Below are 19,189 nucleotides of genomic sequence, written 5' to 3'. Positions count from 1 at the left end.
CTGTTTCCATCCATTCTCAAGTGCCCTGCAAGTCCCAGCCTGGGTACCAATGTTTATTTTTATTTTCTTTGCAGAGAAGTCGTTGGGGTGATGAAGCACTTGGGAAGGATTTTGTAACTAAAATACCTCTTTTTTTTCATGTGGCATCTTGTAATTAAGGCACCAGAATGGGGATGTTTGGAGTAAATTAGTCAGGAAACATGGATTTGAGTCAATTTGAAAAATTTGAGTAAATTTGGTTTGAGTGAATCTGAAAAATTTATTCAAAATTTGAGTAAATGAGTCAGGAAGGGTGGATTTGAGTAAATTTGAAAAATTCATTTAAAATTTGAGTAAATGAGTCAGGCAAGGTGGATTTCCACACCTGGAGTAATCCCTGAGCAGGGCTGGAGCACAGAGGCACTCAGAAAGTTTGGGTGAGACCCCCAAAAGAATAACAAAGCAGAGACTTTAACAGAAATATCATCCCTTTAAAAAGTGATTTAAATGGAAATATCGTCCCTTAAAGTGATTTAAAATGCAGCTGTTGTGCTGTGCCCACAGTCAGTGTCAGAAATTTGCTTTATTTTTCCTGCTCTTAGCTCATTATCACTGAAAACAGAGACTCTGCAGCTCCTCAGGTTGGATCTTTAATTGTAAAATATTTCTTTGCATGGGAACTCCTGCATTTATTTCCCTTGGTAAGGAAGATATTTTACAGGAAATGCTGGAGTCATTAATTGTGGCTGGTGCTCATTAATTCAGTGCTGTCATTTCGGAGTTTCTGACCTTTCAGATCCTCATGGGACTGCTGCAGTTTTACCTTCCCAAAGCATTTTTAGGGAATATTTTTCACCCAAATATTTTAATGCATAATTATTCGTTTATTCTTAATTATTAATTTATTTCAATGCAATATTTAGGGAAGGTTTTCTCCCAGCTTGCCCAGCTGTCAGGGACACTGAACAGCTCCACCAGAGCTCACATTATCCTCGTGGAAACATTTCCATCATATTGCCATTGATAATATGGCAATATGGTAATTATAATAATATAATTACACATATATAATAATAACATACATTATATAATATTATATATTAATATACATTATATAATATTATATATTATAGTGTATATAGTAGATATTCTATATATTATATACAGTATATGTTTCTATATTATATATAATGTATATAATATATATAATATTAAAATTATAGTAATATGGTAATGTGGTAATTTGTTAATAGTAGTAATACATAATAATGCACTATAACACAATTATAATATTTATCACGATAAATGTAAACAAAAGTCTGTTTGCTTTCAGGATTTAACCCTGAACACCTTTAGGTATTGGAATAGGTATTGGCATGGGTATTTCCGTTAGGAAACACAACAAAAAAGATGTTTGGGGATAATTTTTAGAGGAAAAGGGGAGCGGGAAGGCGGGAACCTCCTGAGGGAGGCTGGAGCGGGGAGCGCGGGGCCGGGGCGACAACGCCGTGAGGGCCCGGAGCCGCTCCCGATGCTGCTCCCGGGCCCGTTCCGCTGCTGTTCCCGGTTCCATTCCCGGCTCCCGGTTCCATTCCCGGTTCCCGTTTCCAGTTTCTATTCCCGGTGCCGTTCCCGGCCCCTCCCGCGCTGCCGGCGCCGCCTCAATCTTGTCCCCCCCGCGCCACCGTCGGCGGTGCGGGGTCAGGGCTGCGGCCCGGAAGCGGCGGCGGAGGCGGGGCCCGGTGCCGGGGCCTGTCCGTGTGTCCGGCCCGGGGCTGCCCGGGAGCGGCCTCTCCCCCGCGCTGCCCGTGCCCGCAGCCCCGGCAGGGCAGGACGATGGTGCAGAGCCCGCCCGCACGGCAGCGCCGCCGCCTCTGAGCCCCGCCCGGCCCCGGGGCCCGAGCCCCGCCGCGGACGCCGGTAAGGAGCGGACGGGGGCGGCCCCGCGGCCCGGCCTGCCCGGGGACGGGGGAGCCGTGAGGGGCCGGGAGCAGCGGGAGAGCCCCGGGGAGCCCCGGGCCCGGCTGCGCTCGGCCCGCGGCGGGGCCGCAGCCTCGGTTTATTTTTATTATTTACACGTAAAAATGGTGTCGGGAGAGGTCGTCGGCTTGGAGTTTGTGTGCGTGGCGTCGTAGCAAGGGGGAAAAAAAAAATAACGGCGGTGAAAAATGATAATTTGTGTAGCACTAAAAATAGTTGTGTTTCGAAACAGCCTCTGAGCGGTGATTGCTGCGTGGGACTCACTTTTTGGGGAGCATTTTGTCGTGTGGTTGTTCTGGGATGTTTTCCCCAATTTTCTCCACACTCCTATTTCATTCTCTTTTACTTTTTTGTTGGGGTTAACTTGACTGATGATTTCACGATGGTTTTAATAACAAAATTCCCGGTGCATCATGCCTGGAACATGGCTGCTCCATCGCTGCTGTTCCATCCAAACCGTGGATCCCAATCACCCTGGGGGAAAATCCATTACGGCACAGCTGCGATTTCATTTTTCCCCATTTTCCCCTCGTTTGCTCTCCAGGGTTTGTCTTTGGGGAGTTCATTTCCAGGATTAGCTCTGGAGATGGAATCACCCGGGTGAATTTGCCTGGCAGACAAGCCCGGAGCGCAGATGAGGATTCATTAATTAAGGTTTGCTCTCCACATCCTGGCCGAACTTCCCCGAAGTTTGGCCGCTGGAGCAGCGCGGTGCGGGAACCAGCCTGGGCTTGGCCCTTGTGGTGAACAAACAATCACCGCGTTCTGTTTCCGAGGGCTGAGGTACGGCAGGCGCTCGGGATGAATCCCTGCGGCCCCGGGCAGCACCCAGCGGCTCGGCTTTCACCGGGGCTCCGCTGCCCTGCCCTGCCCGGAGCAGCAGCCCCAGCACGGATCGTACCGAATTGTGGCTGGGAATCGCTCGCTGAGCCCGGCCCGCGGGCAGGATGCAGCCCTGCGTGGCTTTGTTACCTGCCCTGATCTGAGGAGTGGCTCTGCTGGAATGTGATTCTTCCTTTCCGCTTGAAAGACGAGAGCTTGAAAGGTCACCTGAGAAAACAGAATAGTCCCTGTGCTCTGAGAGTGCCCAGCTGAGGGCAGGGGACAGAGAGCTGGGTGTCCTTGCTGAGCTGGGGACAGAGGGACAGAGCCTGGCACATCCAGAGCCCTCCTGGAGCACCCCCTGAGCTGATCCTGCAGGTCTGGCAGCTGGCATAATCTTCTTTTTTGTTAAATAACAGCACAGGCTTTGTAGAAATGGAGCTGTTTTTAGGAACCCAGCCCTAAACTATTAACGAAACTCGCTGGTGTCAGGATTGTGTTGCTTTTCCCAAACCTCCCCTTACCCAAAGCATGGCTGGGTGGGAGTTCATTTTCTTCCTAAGACTGCCCTGACCTGTGAATAAAGCAGGTTCCCAGGGCTCAGAACTGCCAGGCTTTGTTTTGGGTGCAAACCTGTGTGTTTTGGGGGTTTGTTAATGTGTAAAATGGAGTGAACTCACCCAGCTGGGCTGAGGTGCTGTTTGCTCTGAGCAGCGAGGCTGAAGCACACAGACATGAGAATATTCCAGCCATAGCTCTGATATCTCAGCTGTGTCCCAGCTCCCTCATTTCAGTTTTGCTGCTGTTTCTATTTCCATCAGTGGCCACTGGCTGCTTTGCTGCTTCTCCCCCTTCTTTCCACACCCAAACTCTGAATTTGCCATTCCCCAAAGCTGCCATTTCCTCAGCTTGTCAGTCATTTTTCTGCTTGTGATTCAAGCTGTGTATCTGTCTGCATCCCTGTCTCCTCACAGCTCTCATTACAGACTGAAGAGCCTTTTCCTGGCATTTCTCTGCACTTTCACTGCTGAATTGGGTCCCACATTCCTTAATGAGTAGCTTTAATGAAGTCAACAATTAACCTTGAACTGGTCACCACTCAACCAGGTTGTGATTACTGAACAGTTACTGGGAATTTTCACACTTCTTCATCAAAACCAATCCTGTATTTTTGACTTCTCACGGATCTTTAAAGGTCCTGTAAAATGGAATAATTTTGTTTTTCCTTTCCCCTCCCAGGTTCTCATGCTGAGCAGTAGTAACCAGAATAGCATTTTTAATACAAATTCAAAGTCCTTCATCTGTTACTGTGTGTTTTATTGCAGTCTGGCTGATTTGGGTTATGGTAACTCACGTTGGGAGTCATGACTTGGACCTGGAAAAGCTGGGAGGTTTAAAAATGCCCATGAGCTCTTTTAGCTGGAAGTGAATCCATTCCCATGGCACAGGCGCTTGGCAGACAGAGGTGCCTGCTTCAGGTTTGGCACCAAAATGTCTGATTTTCAACCAGAGGTTGAGTTCATTTTGATTTTACAGCTGGGTCTGTTTAAAATTATGTTTTTCACTTCTAACAAAAGTCAGAATTCAGGGTTCATTGATCCAGGGGAAAAAAGCTTCCTCACTCTATTGCTGCTTCCTGACTTTTAACTTTCCTTGCCTTCTCTCATTCATCATTTTTAAGAACTGAGAACATATTAAAAAATACCTGGAACTTGTTTGGATTTGTCTGTTTCTGCACGAATTTTTCTTCCAGTGGGAAATGGAAGTAAACTTTGCTGTCCCCAGAGTATCAGCTGGCACAAAGTTCAGGTGCTTGTGGTGAATCCACCAGACTTTCTGAACAACACAAGTCTGTTGGGAAGGGCTGTCACACACAGATTAAGTAATGTTTGTCTTCCTTTTTATTTTTTACATCATTGACTTTTTTTTTTTTTTAAGTTTTCTGTCTTTATAGAGAGTTGAAGTCAGAAATTTGGGTGTTTGAAATTCGGTCTCAATTTGATCTTTACAATTTTCTGTCATTCAGCAAATTCTCTTCCTTGGCTTTGTTTCATGGGCAGACCTGAAATGTTTGCTGTTGGTGCCCCTCTTGGGGATGTTGATTAATTAATCTTTGAAAAGTGTTTTGAGAGGTGCAAAAAAACCATTTAATGCAAGTATGAAGCATTTGCTTCTTTCTGTTCCTGCAAGTCCCTGGATTTGTTGATATTCTGCATCCTGACCCTTTATCAGGGAGCCAGGAGGAAGGAATGTCCTTTTCCACATTTCCAGGTGCTGTTCCCTGCTGCCCTGTGCAGTGCATGTGCAAAGCCATTTTCCTGCCATTTTCATCTTCCAGGCTGCAGGAAAATAGAAGTTTTTAGGAAAATGTGGAGTTTTTTCCTCAGTAAACATATTTGTGGATAAAATAGCTCAGCAAACTGATAAGCCACTTCTGGCTGGAGCCAATTCCCCTTATCTCCCAGTGGAGCAGATGTGTTTGTGCACATCTGCTGATCCTGGGGTTATGTTGGGTTGGATTCAAGGACCCAAGGTGATGTTTTTGTGAAGTTTCCTCCTCCACACGCCCTGATTGCTTCCCTCCCTGTGTGCTGAGCAGAAACCTGCTGGCATTTCCCAGGAGTTGTTGGGTTTGGTTTATTCTGCTCACGCTGGAGGAGGCTCAGCTGCACAGAGGTACTGCTGTGCCCTGGGGGATTCCTCCAGGATGAATTCCTCCTTCCTGCCTGCCCTGCTGCTGCTGGGGAAGGTTTTAGGCTGTGCAGTTCCATCCCACTTCCTAAAAAGATGATCTGAAGCTGCTGCAGATCCTAACACCTCTATTTTCCCAGATATCAGGATGCTGAAGTTACCCTTCCTTACACTTGAACCTCATCAGGTTGTCCCAGAGCCACCTCTCCAGCCTGTCCAGATCCTTCCCACACAGCTTGCTGTCACTGCCAAGCTTGTCCCCATGTCCCTGTCACCCTCAAAGATGCTGAACAGCACCAGCCCCATCAGCAGCCCCAGCTCACACAACTCTGATTTTTATTTTCACTCTTAGACATCAAATTTGCAGAGAAGAAATCCAAATGAAATTATTTTGGTACCTGCTGCTGTTTATTGTTGCTAAAGGTGTTTGATGTGAACACCACTGCTTTGTTTGCATTTATTTATGGCTGCTTTCCCGTGTCTGTTTGATTTGTATTTGTAAATATTCCTTTGGCACAAGACATCATTTTCATTCAGAGTTGTTAACCCTGAGCTGATCCATTTCTTTACCCCTCTGCACTCCTGGTAGTGAGGCACCTTTGAAAATACAATTGATTTATTTTTTTGAGCTGCACAGCTCAATTTAAATACTGTTCTGTGCAATGAGATACTGAAAATTGAAAAACTTGTGAGATCCTAAAGGAGTGCTGGGGTAGGCACTGCTGCCTCCTGCCCTTCTCCTTCATCCAGTTTTCCTCCTTAGGATATTTCAGTGGTGGTTTTACATTTAAACCCCTCCTCCAGAGTGATTACCTTGCCTGCACAGCAAGAAGGGGAAATATCTGTGAGGAAATTCCATCACTTTAAGCTTTCTAGTGGCAGGGTGGTAGTTGACATTATTGACAAAAATGTCAAACCACTTTGATCTCTTTAAAATTCATGTTTGGCTTTGGGTTGTTTTTTTTTTTTTTTCACTTTGGTAAGTGCAGTTTTGCTTTCAATACCTGCTTTAGTACAGCATATGGGATTTTTATTCTTAGGAATTCAGCTCCTTTGATATTAAGCCTCCAAATGGGAATTTAATATTTCAGCTGTGACTCATTGCATTGACTTTTCAGTCTTTGTGATAGACTTCAAGATTTTCCTTGTTTGCAATTTAGCCTTGAAAAACCCATCAGTCTATTTCAGCAGCTTCCTTTTCCACACTCTTTCATACACAAATAAAGAGGAATTCAGTGTTGCTCCTTTAGGTTGCTGTCGGGAGCTGTTTTGGAGGAAATCTCCCCAAATTATAAAATATTTTCCTGCTTTTGAGTTGGCTGCTCAGTTCTGGCCCTCTGACAGATTAAACTGTTGTATTTCCCCCTTTACCATTTTAATCTTGTCCCTGCCTGGGTTTGTAGATGCTGATTTAAGAGCACAACATCTCCAGGGTTTCCTGGCGAGTTCCAGCAGCTGCAACTCCTGCTGAACATCCCTCACTGCCCAGCAATTACCTTGGAGCTGCTGGCCAATGTTCCAGCCTGGCAGTTTTCATTCTTGAGCTCCTTGTTTAGTCTGACTGGGGAGATTTTTATTGCACCAAGTATTAAAAGGCTTTGCTGGAGTGGAGAGAGGCAGCAGCAGTCATTAGAGCCACTCACTAAATTATTTATTTGGCTAAAAAGAGAAATCTGATCTTGCTTGCCTGACCTGCCAGGAGGTAAAAGCATTGTTTTGGTTTGGTTTGCTTTTTTTTTTAACTCTGTGAACAAGAAATAAAAGTTTAAATGATATTCTTGAAGTTATTCATTTACACAGAGGAGGAAGTTAGTTACTAGAGCTGGCAGAAGAGCTGGGGTGCATTGTGATTCTAACAGAGAGGAGTTTAAGGAACCCTGAAAATCCATAGACACTTTGATGTAATGCACTGATCTGGGTCACAAATTCCATGACAATTAAAGTTATTTGAGTACTTTGATTAAAAAATCAGTAATTCTTCAGGCAGCAGCATGGAAACATTCACCCTTCTGCTTTCCCCCACTGCTATTTTCATGTCAGCTCCAGTATTGAAATCCACAGTTGTTCCCTTTTCCCTCCCAAATGCTCCAAAGGCACATTACTCCTCGGAAATTGCAGCTTATGGCATTTTCTAATTGCTTTCAAAGCCAGTGAGTTATGGCAGCATATTAAACAACTGGCACTTAAAAGCTGGTGATCTCTTACATAAAAATATTAGCCTGAATATTTCCCTGTGTAGGATTTTCAGCACATCCCCTTTTTTATGGCTGGTTTTAGACCCTGTGGCAAACAAATTCTAGTGGAGCTGTTAGAAACCCCTTTTAAAAAGGAATCCCAGCCCTGGATGTGCTGTGGGTGACACTCAGCCCTGATTAAAAGCTGCAGTAAACTCTGCATCTGTGTTAGTTCCTAAAGGAAATTCAGGAGGGGACACTGCCTACAACTCTGCTTTTGGTTTAGGTTTTGATCTCCTTCCATCTCCCCATGTGCCTCCCACGTTTCCAGAAGGAGTATTTGGGGTTTTGCCTCTGGATGGAGCGTTTGGGGTTTTTAACTCGGGCTCTTGGAAGGAATTTGCTGCCAGGGACAAGACAGGCAGAGCGTGCAGGAGGGCGGATCATTCCCAGCATGATCCCTGCCAGCCCCAGCTCTCCCTTCCCTGTCCCTGCTGCCTTCTGCCACCTTGCCTGGCTGTGCCACAGCTGCTCTGGGACAGAGTTCTGGTAAGGTGCACATTTCTCATCACCTTTCCTTCCCCTCCCATCCCTCTCCTTTCCCTGCTTTTCACCTTGGCTTATAGGGATGTTCACAGCACCCACTTCTCTCTGAGAAAAACTTCCTGGGCTTTGCAGGGTGGATGGAAAAGGGTTGATGGTGCACAATAATGAAGCCAGGATGAGACCTTGAGCTCTGGAGAGCTCTGTCTCAGCAGGCACAGCCCAGGGTTGTGTTGTTGGCACTGTACCTGTGACTCTTCTCCCTGAGCTGGATTTTCCCCTCTCTGGGACACTTCTGCAGGTTCTGTCAATATTTCTTCTGCAAACAGGAACTGCTGAAGCATTCCTGCCAGTAAAATCCTTAGTATACACAAGGAAGTTGGGATCAGTTGTACTCTGTGGGCTCTGAAAAGAGCTTTGTCTTCACTCCTGTTCTTTACCCTTCTTTTGTTTTCTCTTGAATCAATAGATCACATCACAGATCCCTCCCTGCCCTGCCCTGTGATTCTCATCCTCTGAGCTGCCACTTTTCAGCCCTGCTACACCTGGATTGTAAATGACAATGGTGGCAGTCAGGAGGAATCACCCTGAGCTGCAGGAGCAGTCCCTGCCTTAATTAAATGTTATCAGATCTCTGTGGATGTTCCAGCTTTAACCCTTGCAGTACAGAATCCTTTTTGCCTTTCCCTCAGAGTTTTGGAGATCAGCAGCACCTTGCTAGGAGCAGCTCCTGCCTTGGTGGTTTCATTGGGGTTAAAAGCCTTTTCAGCCAGGGTTTTAGGCAGGACAAAGATAAAGGTGGGCTTGGAGTTCCTCCTTGCAGAGCTTCTGAAGGAGATGTCACAAGGCTGCCCTTTAACACCTGGCTGTTTGCTTTTCCCTGGGTGTGGAGGTGGGGAAGCTGATACAGGAATTTGGGTCTTTTTGCTCTGCAGATAACAATTCAGGAGGGGAATCAGACAAAATACTATATTTGGGGCAAAAATTAATGGCTTGGGAATTTCCTCAGCATGTAAGGTCCTGGCTGTGCTTACAGACAGAACAAAAAGTTCTAGATCCTGCAAGAATTAAATAAAGACCAGGAGTCTTCCAGCCTCCACCCTAATGCAGTTTTTTGGGTGTTTCTGCCCACAGGATTCTTGATGCAAAAGCCTTAAATAATGTAGGGCTGCTTCTCAGACCCTGCTTTGAAAATAAAAGCATTTGGGGTGGGGTAAAGAGGGATCCTTAAGGCTCCAGCCTTGGTTTTCAAAGGCTGTGCAGAGTTTGGTTTGTACCTTGGTGCATTCAGACATCGCTGGCATTAAAATGTAGCAGTGATACCCTGCCTGGGGAAAGGCAAGAACTGGCTTTATTACTTATCAGTGATGCTGGGCTGTGCTGGAAGCCCTCATTCCTTAAAACCTGTTCCCAGCTGGCAGTTTGAGGCCCTGGGAAGGTGATGAGGAGCCTGTTCTGCTCACTGCTGTATTTCAGGCACACGCTCTGTGCTCAGTGAAGAGCACAGCCGTGGAACTTAATTCTGTGTACAGCCCCATTTCTCTCTTTCTGTCTGCTGTGATCCACCACCCCCAGCTGTTACACACAGTCCAGTGACTCTGTTGGAACATTCTTTCCCCTCAGGTGAACAATCAGAATAATGTTCTACATAAACCTGTTGGAGAACCTGAAGGTTTATGTCAGCAGCCGCCCTCCGCTCGTGGTCTTTATGATCAGCGTGAGCGCCATGGCCATCGCCTTCCTGACACTGGGCTACTTCTTCAAGATCAAGGAGATCAAATCCCCAGAAATGACAGAGGTACGTGCAGAAAGGATGTGCCTGAAGTTAAGGTTTTTCCCCTCCTAGAGAGCACAGAGTGGTGGGGGGGATTGTCTCCATTTTATTTTCAGAAGGGCTGTTGGGGTGAGTGTTTGTTAGCTGTTTTATATCAAGGATGAGGCCAAATCATCTGTCGTGGATCTTCCCTGCTGTGGCTAGGGACCTTTCAGTTTGTTATTTAGGTGTTATTCAGTTTGTTTATTTAGCTGGTTTGGGGAACTTCTTCCTTCAGCACTGTCCTGTAAGGAAGGGAACCTGGGCAGGAACCACTCACCCCAGAGTGTGATGAGGGGCTTGGAGCACAAACCCTGTGAGGAACGACTAAGGGAGCTGGGGTGCTCAGCCTGGAGATAAGGAGACTCAGGAGTGACCTTATCACTCTACAGCTCCCTGAAAGGTGGTTTTCATCAGGTGGGGCTGGGCTCTTTGTCCAGGCAGCACTGACAGAATGAGAGGACACAGTCTCAAGGAAAATATAGGTTGGATATTAGGAAAAAGTTTTTTATGGAAAGAGTGATAAAGTTCTGGAATGGTCTGTCTGGGGAGGTGGTGGAGCCCCCATCCCTGGGTGTGTTTGACAGAGCCTGGATGTGGCACTGGGTGCCAGGGTTTAGGTGACGTGTTGGGGCTGGGATGAACTCCATGATCTTGAAGGTCTCTTCCAACCCAGTGATTCTGTGGACAGAGTGAGTTTCCTTTCCAGCTCAGGGGAGGGAGCTGGGACTGAACCCATCTGACTTCAGCAAACAACTTTCCTGTTGTTGAGCCAGCCCTGCTGGTGTTTGTGTTGCCCTCTGAGCCGTGTGATTTTTGTTCAATGGCCTGGAACCGGGCGGGAGCTCCCTCATGGGCTTGAATTCTCCCCCTTTTGTTTTAAGGACTGGAATACTTTCCTGCTGAGGTTTAATGATTTGGACTTCTGTATATCTGAGAATGAAACCTTGAAGCACCTCCTGAACGACACCACAACCCCAGAGAGCACGGTGACCAGCGGCCAGGCCAGGTCTTCCACGCAGTCCCCACAGACCCTCGAGGACTCTGGTCCCATCAACATCTCTGTCACCATCACGCTGACCCTGGACCCTCTCAGACCTTTTGGGGGATACTCTCGCAATGTCACACACCTCAGCTCCACAATTTTTGGGCACCAGATTGGACTTTCAGGTAGGCAAGGCTGCACCTTCAACAATTCGGGTTACAGTTGGCTTTTAGAGGGTTTTTCCTAACCTTTCACAGGGGGATTGGCTTCAAACTGAAATTAAAGAGGTTTAGATTAAATATTAGGAAGAAATTCTTTATTGTGAGGGTGATGAGTGCTCAGAAGCTGTGGCTGCCCCATCCCTGGAAGTGTCCAAGGCCAGGGTGGACAGGGCTTGGAGCAACCTGAGCTAGTGAAAATGTCCCTGCCCATGGCAGGGGGTGGAACAAGATAGTTTTTAAGGTCCCCTCCAGCCCAAACCATTCTATGATTCCAAATAATTATATTATTTTAATCACTATATAATCAAATAAAAATGTACCTTATTATTATTATTATTGTTGTTGTTGTTGTTGTTGTTGTTGTTGTTATTATTATTATCTCTTATGCACAGAACACAGATGTGCTCCCAACTTACTCTGAGTTTATTCCTGTATGGAGCCCTTCTCTTGTTTGTTAGAGGAACTTGTCCCTGCATTCAGAATGGAAAAGAACCTGCAGGCATGCCAAGATCAGGCTTGGCAGTTTGAAATGATTAAACCTAATGACAATGGAAGGTCATTTTTAAGCCAGCAAAATTCCAAACAGTGACTCTCTTCAGTTTTGTCTTGATCCATCAAGTCCTCAGCTGACATTTCAAATGTGGCATAGATGCAGTAGAGAGTATTATGTTGCCTAAAAAATTCTAGTTTATCTAAAATGCATAAGTGAATCAGCTTTAATATCACAAACAGCACCAGATAAGATGATTATGGTTTCTGTGGTGTGCAGAGACCAATCTGCTCTCTGGCTGCCTGCCAGGAAGTTTTGACAGGAGTTCATAGAGAATTAATAGAAGTTGATAATAGAACCTCACTGTATTTTAGCTTTCAGCCAGAATTACATTTTATAATAATGTTGAAGGTCTTGAACCTGTGGAGAGACATTGCCAATAGCTGCAAATGTGCATTACTGGGGTTTCTGTTGTTATTTTGCTGCTTTGAGGGCTACCAAATGCAAGTTCCATTTGCAGCAGCCTGGATTTGTTTTCAGTCTGAATTTCTCCACATGGGGTGATCATACAGGACTTAATGTGCAGTTCAGCATCTGCTGACACCTTTTTCTCTGCACAAAAATCTCCAGTTTGAAAAGTGAGCACCACAAGAAACAGATGTGGAACAAAGTTCTTAGGAGGAGAAAGGCTTTTCTTATAAAGGTCTGTGAACATGCATGAATTCACTTAGAAAGTTTTTAATTTCTGAAAGCAGCCTGATGACCCCAGTTCTGGGGTGGGAGAGATTAGAAAGAGCAGCAGCTGGGGGATTTTGTGGTTTGTTTTGGGTTTAACTTTTCTCTTTGTTGCCTGCAAAGATCCGGGATGACTCCAAAGGGTGACGCTTCCTGCCTTAATCATCTGTGTGCTCTCCTTACCCCAGTGATTATTGCTCACATACTTCTGTGAACCCAAACCCAGCTTTCCTTGTCTCTTTCTCAAAGGCAGAGAATCCCACGAGGAGATCAACATCACCTTCACCCTGCCAGCTGCCTGGAACTCTGATGACTGCGTCCTGCACGGCCACTGCGAGCAGGTCGTGTTCACCACCTGCATGACTGTGACAGCAGCCAGCAACGTGTTCCCAGTCACAGTGTAAGTGCAGCTCTCCCCCAGGGGCTGCTTCCTCTGAGGTGTTAGCTCCTCCTGAAAATTCCTGTTGATCATGGGAATTATGTCCTTGCACTCCGCCCCCCATGGTAAAACATTTGTCACAAAAACTCTGCTCTCTTTGAGATTTTTTTTTTGCCCATGCCTGCCTTTTAACTGTGATTTAAACTTCACTGGGAGCAAGGGAATCCCTGGAAATTTAAGGGATTTACCCCATAAATGAGTTTCAGAGATGAGATTTGACACTGAGGTTCTCACCCTCTTCCCTGCTGAGAGATCAGCTCAAGGCAAAGGCTGCTTTGCCTTCACCAAAATATCTTCCCTTTGTCTTCTCTGGATTCCCTGACACTGTTCCATCCAACCTGGAGGAGCCCAGGCTGTGGGAAGCCTTAGGAAAACCAGTATTTTTCCAATTATGCTATGGGATGTTGGCTTAGTGCAACAACATGCAGTTAAATTCTGATTTTAGTGTAGCAATCATGTGGCTTTTGGGGGTTTTTAACTGAAACTTTGGGGTTTTGTTGTTGCTTTGGAAGGCCCAAACTAAAACCATGTTTTGAGAAGCAAAGTTGTCCTGGTTGAACATGGAAAATACATTTCAGAGTGCTGTTTATTTCTGTTTTCTTGCAGTCAGCCACCACATTGTGTTCCTGAAACCTACAGCAATGCCACTCAGTGGTACAAGATCTTCACCACGGCCAGGGACTCGAACACAAAATATGCCCAGGATTACAACCCCTTCTGGTGTTACAAGGGAGCAATTGGCAAAGTCTACCATGCTTTAAATCCCAAACTAACTGTTATAGTTCCAGATGTAAGTGCTGGCTGTTGCTCTGGTGTTTTCAGTAAATGCTTAGCTCTGGTTTCATTGGATATGTTTCCTAAAATTGTCATTTTTGCTGCTGGTTTATCATGTGGCTTCATTGGATATGGTTCCTAAAATTGTCTTTTTTTGCTGTTTATTGTGTGGTATGAGGGCTGAGAATGCTCCACCCTAATGGGTTTGATGATTTTCATCCATGTGCCTCACAGCTCTTCATAACCACCATTTATACTTTGAAATCATTTCACAAAAGCCTCTGCCAATATTTGGAAAATATCCCTAACACAGATTTTTAACACAAGAAACATTTTGTGCCACGAGTAGGAATCACTTCTGTTGCTGTGTAAAGGGCAGAAAGTTGATTAATGAAGTTATTTTGTGGGTTGATCTGGTAATTATTGCTTTAATGTCAAGTGCTAGGTCAGTAAATGGTTTTGTTTTGCTTTGCTGTGTGCAGGACGATCGCTCTCTAATAAACCTGCACCTCATGCACACCAGTTACTTCCTCTTTGTGATGGTGATCACAATGTTCTGCTATGCAGTCATTAAAGGCAGACCAAGCAAACTGAGGCAAAGCAACACAGAATTCTGCTCTGAAAAGGTGAGTGTGTGGTAACAAAACCCTGACTCTGATAAGGAAACAGAGGAAAGCTCCTGCTGGGCAGAGGACAGACTGGTTTTTCTTGTCTCTGGAGATGGGGATTTGCCTTTCATTGTGGACAGTGCAGGTAGGGGTTATAAAATCCACACAAGGGCTTTGGAGATCCTCAAAATGAGATTTCTGTCCTCCAGAAATGCATTATTGCAGCTCAGGAAGTGCTGGGCTGTGACTCTTCTGCCATAATTATGGTGTTGCAGGAACTTTTTTGTGAAGCAATTAGTAGGTGGCATTAAATCTTCATTTATTCATTATCTTTTACCACAACAGACTGAAAGCCTTGAGTAAAACATGATACATAATTGTAAGGGTTGTTCATCAGAATTAAGTAAAAAACAAAGCTGTTGAAAGAATCATTGTTCAGTGTTACCTTGGGGACCTGCAGTTTGCCTGAAGGATTCCATGTGAATATTTTTAATTCAGAAGTAGGAAGCCAGTGTTGATGCCTTTTGGTCTTAGTGATATTTTGTAGTTTGGGGTGTTTTTTGTGGGATTTTTTTTTTTTTTGGTTTTGGGTGGTTTGGGACTTTTATTCTATTGATTTTTGCAAAGTACAAAACGCCTTCAGACTCCCTTTGATTTCCTTTCCAAGTCAGACTTTCCAAGCTTTCTTTGAAAAGTCAAGGACAGCTCTGCCAGCTCACAGAGATAAATCATATCACTGTTACAGGATTAAGAATTTCCCTTTAATTAAATATTTTCCTTTGGTTTTTTTTTCCAGGTTGCTTTGTCAGAAGCATAAACCCCCCCTGTCCTCCTGAGAACGACAAAACCATTGCCTGCTGAACCCAGCCTGGGTCTTAACACTCTGTGAATCCATTACCTTGCAATGTTGGTTTATTCCAACCAAAGACATTTCAAAGTGCCTGTAATTGATTTGTACATATTTATAAAAGCAGAATATCCAGAGTAATTCTGAGCAGATGTGCTTGTCCCCTGGCCCTGCCCTGGGACAGCCCATGTTGGTGTAGATAACTCCAGTGAAAAGGCTCCACTGAGGCAGAGATTTTTGTCTAGCTGCACCTGGGCAGGTGAAGATGCCTTTGCAAGTGTCTCAAACCAACCAAGAGATGTTTGGTTTTTTGCCCAACCTGTACAGTGTGTTTGAACCAAGTATGCACCTTTGATATAATCCTGCATTTCCAAAGCCACCAATCTACAACATGAATTCAATGTGTGTTTGTGTGGCCTAATACTTTATTCCATTTGCTCCTTGCTTGCAAGAAAAGATATCAACGTTTTAGATTTTTTTTTCTCTTTTGGAAGAAAAAACAAATACATATTCACATTTTAATAGTGCTGTATTTAGGACAAACTTGTGCTTTTATTCATAGTAAAGAAATTAAGAAGTGAAGTCCCATTTTAAACTGTTACTTACTGAAAAGAACTGTTTGATTTTTTTGTTTTGTTTTGGTTTTTTTTTGTTTGTTTTTTTTTTTTGGTATTTCATTTGGCTTGCTGAATGCCAGAGAACCAGTCAGCACAGAGACTATCTGGAAAACTTCTCCACTTGGCCTCCCCTCCCCAGCCCTCCAGCCAGGATTGTGTGTCTCTGCTGCAGAGCAGCTGTCTGTAAGCTTTTTTTTTTTTTCATTTTCTTTCTTTTCTTTCTAGAAAGTGAAACTTAATAAAAGATGTATTGTGTTAGCAGCCTGCTGGGGCTCTGCACAGCCTTGGGCAAGTGCAAAGAGTGAAAGGAAGAGAGATGCCAGAGTCTGTTCCAGAGCTTCACTCTGGGCTGTGCCTGCAGCTCTGAGGGGAGCTGCCCCTGGCCCTGCTGGGCTCTGGCCCATTAAATTCATTAAATTGCCATTTTCTGCTGTCCACTCAGGGAAATGGCCACCAAAGTGGGGCTCTTGTGAGGAAGGTCAAAGAAACCACCCGGTGAAACCCCTTCTGTTCTCTGTGTCCATTCTTCTGTCAGAGATTTGGTTCTGTGCATTTCTCCCTTCTCCATTCTGCCTTTTGCTGGTTTTTCTTCTGGTTCCTTGAGCAGCCTCCTCAGTTTCAGGGGTCAGGCTCTTCCTGCAGACATTTCCACCCCTGCTTTTAAATCTCACTGGTTGCCTTAACTGACTTTTTACTTTCCTCCCAGCTTTCATTCATTCCTTCATTCCTTCCCACAGGCTTTTTTTCCTCCTCCTTTTGCTCCAGACTCCACAGAAGAAAAGAGCCAAGTGGGAATCTCATAGTCTCAGTGATGCTGGCAGAAAATTCCCAGTTTATTCCCTCCAGACACCACTCCTGGTCTGTGTGTGTTGGGACTTCAGTAAGTTCATGAGTGTTCAGGGTGTTTGAGCAGTCACAGTTTTGTTTCCTCCCACAGTTTCAGTTCCCCAGGTGGGATTACCTGACATGTTTTCTTCCAGGGAATGTTAAGGCAAAGCTTTAGAGATGGCCTGGTTTGGAGTTTAGGGATAAAAAGAAGCTCCCAATTTTCTCCTGATGCTGCTGTGGGCTGCTGCTGCTTCCCTGGGATGAAAGGGGAGTGAAACAGGCCAAGAGCTTCCCCTGAGCTGTTCCTAAATCCCACAAGCCCAGCCTTCCTTGCTAATCCTCACTCCAAGAGCTGCCTCTGAGGGTGGCTGGATCTGGGGCCCAAAGGCAGGAATAGGAGATGGACTGGGAGAGAGGAATCCTGGAAATACCCAAAACCCACCCAAAGCAAAGCAAATCCTTTCTCCTTCAACAAATTCCAGCTCCAAACGTCCCAGCTGGAATTTGGGCTGTCTGGGAAACCATTTGGGAATGAAAGGAACCTCCTTGGCAACTTCTCCCCCACTTCCTGCACCCCAGGAATATTGAAGATTGTCCCCCACAGATGCAAAAGGGAAAGTTGGATTTTTGGCCTTAGTTATCCTTCTGCCCCCTGTAGTGCAGCAGGGAGGTGCAGGGTGCCCAGCAGGCCAAGTGCTGGAATGCTGAGGAATATTGGATTGTTCCCAGGCGATGTACAAAGTTAAATGCAGCCAAACAGAAGAGTTAAAACTTAATATTAAAGTTCAGATCATATTGATCTTTCCTTTTTTTGTTTTCTTTTTTCTTTTTAACTATGACTTGAATCAGTTTTGATTCTATTTGTACGTGTTTTCTTGTTCTTAGAAAGCTGCCATTTTCTCTTTTTTTTTTTTTTCCATTTTCTTTGGCATTACATAGAAAATCTGAGCCTTGGTTTCAACCCTCTGCAGGTGATTGTAGGGTTCGAGATGGCTGTTTTTTGTTTTGTTTTGTTTTGTTTTGTTTTGTTTTGTTCTTACATTTCACTTGTCTTGTTGCATGATGGTTAATAGCTGATTTGGAAATGACATTTCTCTCCTAGATTAATTTTTGTGTTTGTAAGATGTGCATATTGCTTTGCAGAATAAAAACTATGAAGTTTATCCTTGTTGTCTTTATTTCCACGGCCTGGTGGCTGCAGAGGTTTCATAAATCAACCAAAATTACGTGGAGCACAGGAGGAGATCAGGGAAAAATCTGCAGCAAAATGAAATTGAATTTGGGTTGTAAATTCTCTTTTTCCCTCCAGCACTCATCAAAACCTTGCTGGTGATGAATTGCCTGGCAGGGAGGAAATCAATCTGAAGGTAGCAGCCCCTGTTTCTGTTTATCTCTGGGACTTGTTTGTCTGCTGTCACCAAAATTTGGATTCCTGAGCCCCAGCCCTGTCCTGGGAGATCTCAGGAGCTGCACACACACAAAGGATCCATTGTGGCTCCTTCCTCTCAGCTTTTGCCAAATTTTTGGGTGCAGTCTGAGGCTGACCTTGAGTGTCTGTGAGCCCAGGCTGGGAAGAGCTCAGTGGCCAGAAGAAGGGTTGGATCTCCCTGCAGCCCGTTCCTGAGCTGGCCCTGTCCCTGCAGGGGCTCTGCACAGCCCCTCTCCCCTGCTGTGCCTTTCCTGGGCTGCCGGGACAGCCTGGTTTGTGCTTCTCCTTTTTAAAGGGTTTTTACACTCTGCTGTGACTAACTGAGAGCTAAAATCTGGATCATCCCAGCTGCTCCAGCTCTGCCCTGCAAGGCTTCCTGGCAGAACCAGTATTCCCTTTTATTTACCTTCTGAAGATGTTTCTTTACAGAACTGTTGGGATCTGAGCATAGATTTCCCTGGGCTGCCTTTTTTTTTAGCTCCTTGCATCAGGATTCAGGCACCTCCATGAAATAAATAGCAATAAGATTCAGCCTGTAGTGACAAAAAGAGTAAGGCAAGGCAGAGAGCAGCTTTTTAAAATGTTTGTGAATAAAACAAATGTCACAATTCTGTGTCATTTGTCTTTTGAAAGGATCCCTGCTGGTAATATTCCAGCAAGAAGGGGTTTTATAGTGAGGAGGGTGATCAAATATTCCCTGTGATCATGGGATAATCACACCAGGGAGTTGTTTTGTCAGTGGGGAAAGGATGAGAGCCCAGGAGCAGCTCAGGTGAGGTGAGGGACTGAAAAACAGGGCTGTCCTTGGATTCTGCATGAACAAAATTGTCACCTAGAAGGCACAAATGGCTAAAAAAGGTGATTTTTGGGGGGTAAGGGCTCGTTGTGGGGCTCAGAGTAATGGATGTGCCCCTAAATTTGAGCCTCACCCTCCTGAAAGCCTGGTTGTGTTCCTCAAAGCTCAGGGAATGGGGGAAAACAGCTTAAAAATGCACATTTCCAAAAGGAAACCCTCTGTGAGATCCCAGGCAGTGCAGGTGACCTGAAAGTGCCTGGAAATGAGGAGAGACCAAACGTGGATCTGGGTCAGGGAGAGAAACCTGGGATTCCTGCAGGGAATGGATTTGTAGGATGAGGCAAAATGAGGAATGCCAGTGGGGAAGGGGGAGCTGTGCCCTGAGGGGACTCGGGGGCTGGAGGGAAATCCCTGAGCA

At 45.2% G+C, this 19,189-nt stretch overlaps 1 protein-coding gene across 1 annotated transcript; it reads left to right on the top strand.

Moving 5' to 3' along the window:
• Positions 1 to 1,615: 1,615 nt before the first annotated feature.
• On the top strand, positions 1,616 to 17,709 carry TMEM248 (transmembrane protein 248). The gene is made up of 7 exons (XM_064394381.1): positions 1,616 to 1,899; positions 9,813 to 9,987; positions 10,887 to 11,172; positions 12,683 to 12,833; positions 13,479 to 13,662; positions 14,129 to 14,272; positions 15,051 to 17,709. The coding sequence occupies exons 2-7, from the start codon at positions 9,829 to 9,831 to the stop codon at positions 15,069 to 15,071; spliced, it is 945 nt and encodes a 314-aa protein (XP_064250451.1). The 5' UTR covers positions 1,616 to 1,899; positions 9,813 to 9,828; the 3' UTR covers positions 15,072 to 17,709.
• Positions 17,710 to 19,189: the final 1,480 nt, after the last annotated feature.

This window comes from Passer domesticus, chromosome 19 (genome assembly GCF_036417665.1).
Source record: "Passer domesticus isolate bPasDom1 chromosome 19, bPasDom1.hap1, whole genome shotgun sequence".
NCBI lineage: Eukaryota > Metazoa > Chordata > Aves > Passeriformes > Passeridae > Passer > Passer domesticus.
This window is presented reverse-complemented; position numbering and strand designations above follow the sequence as displayed.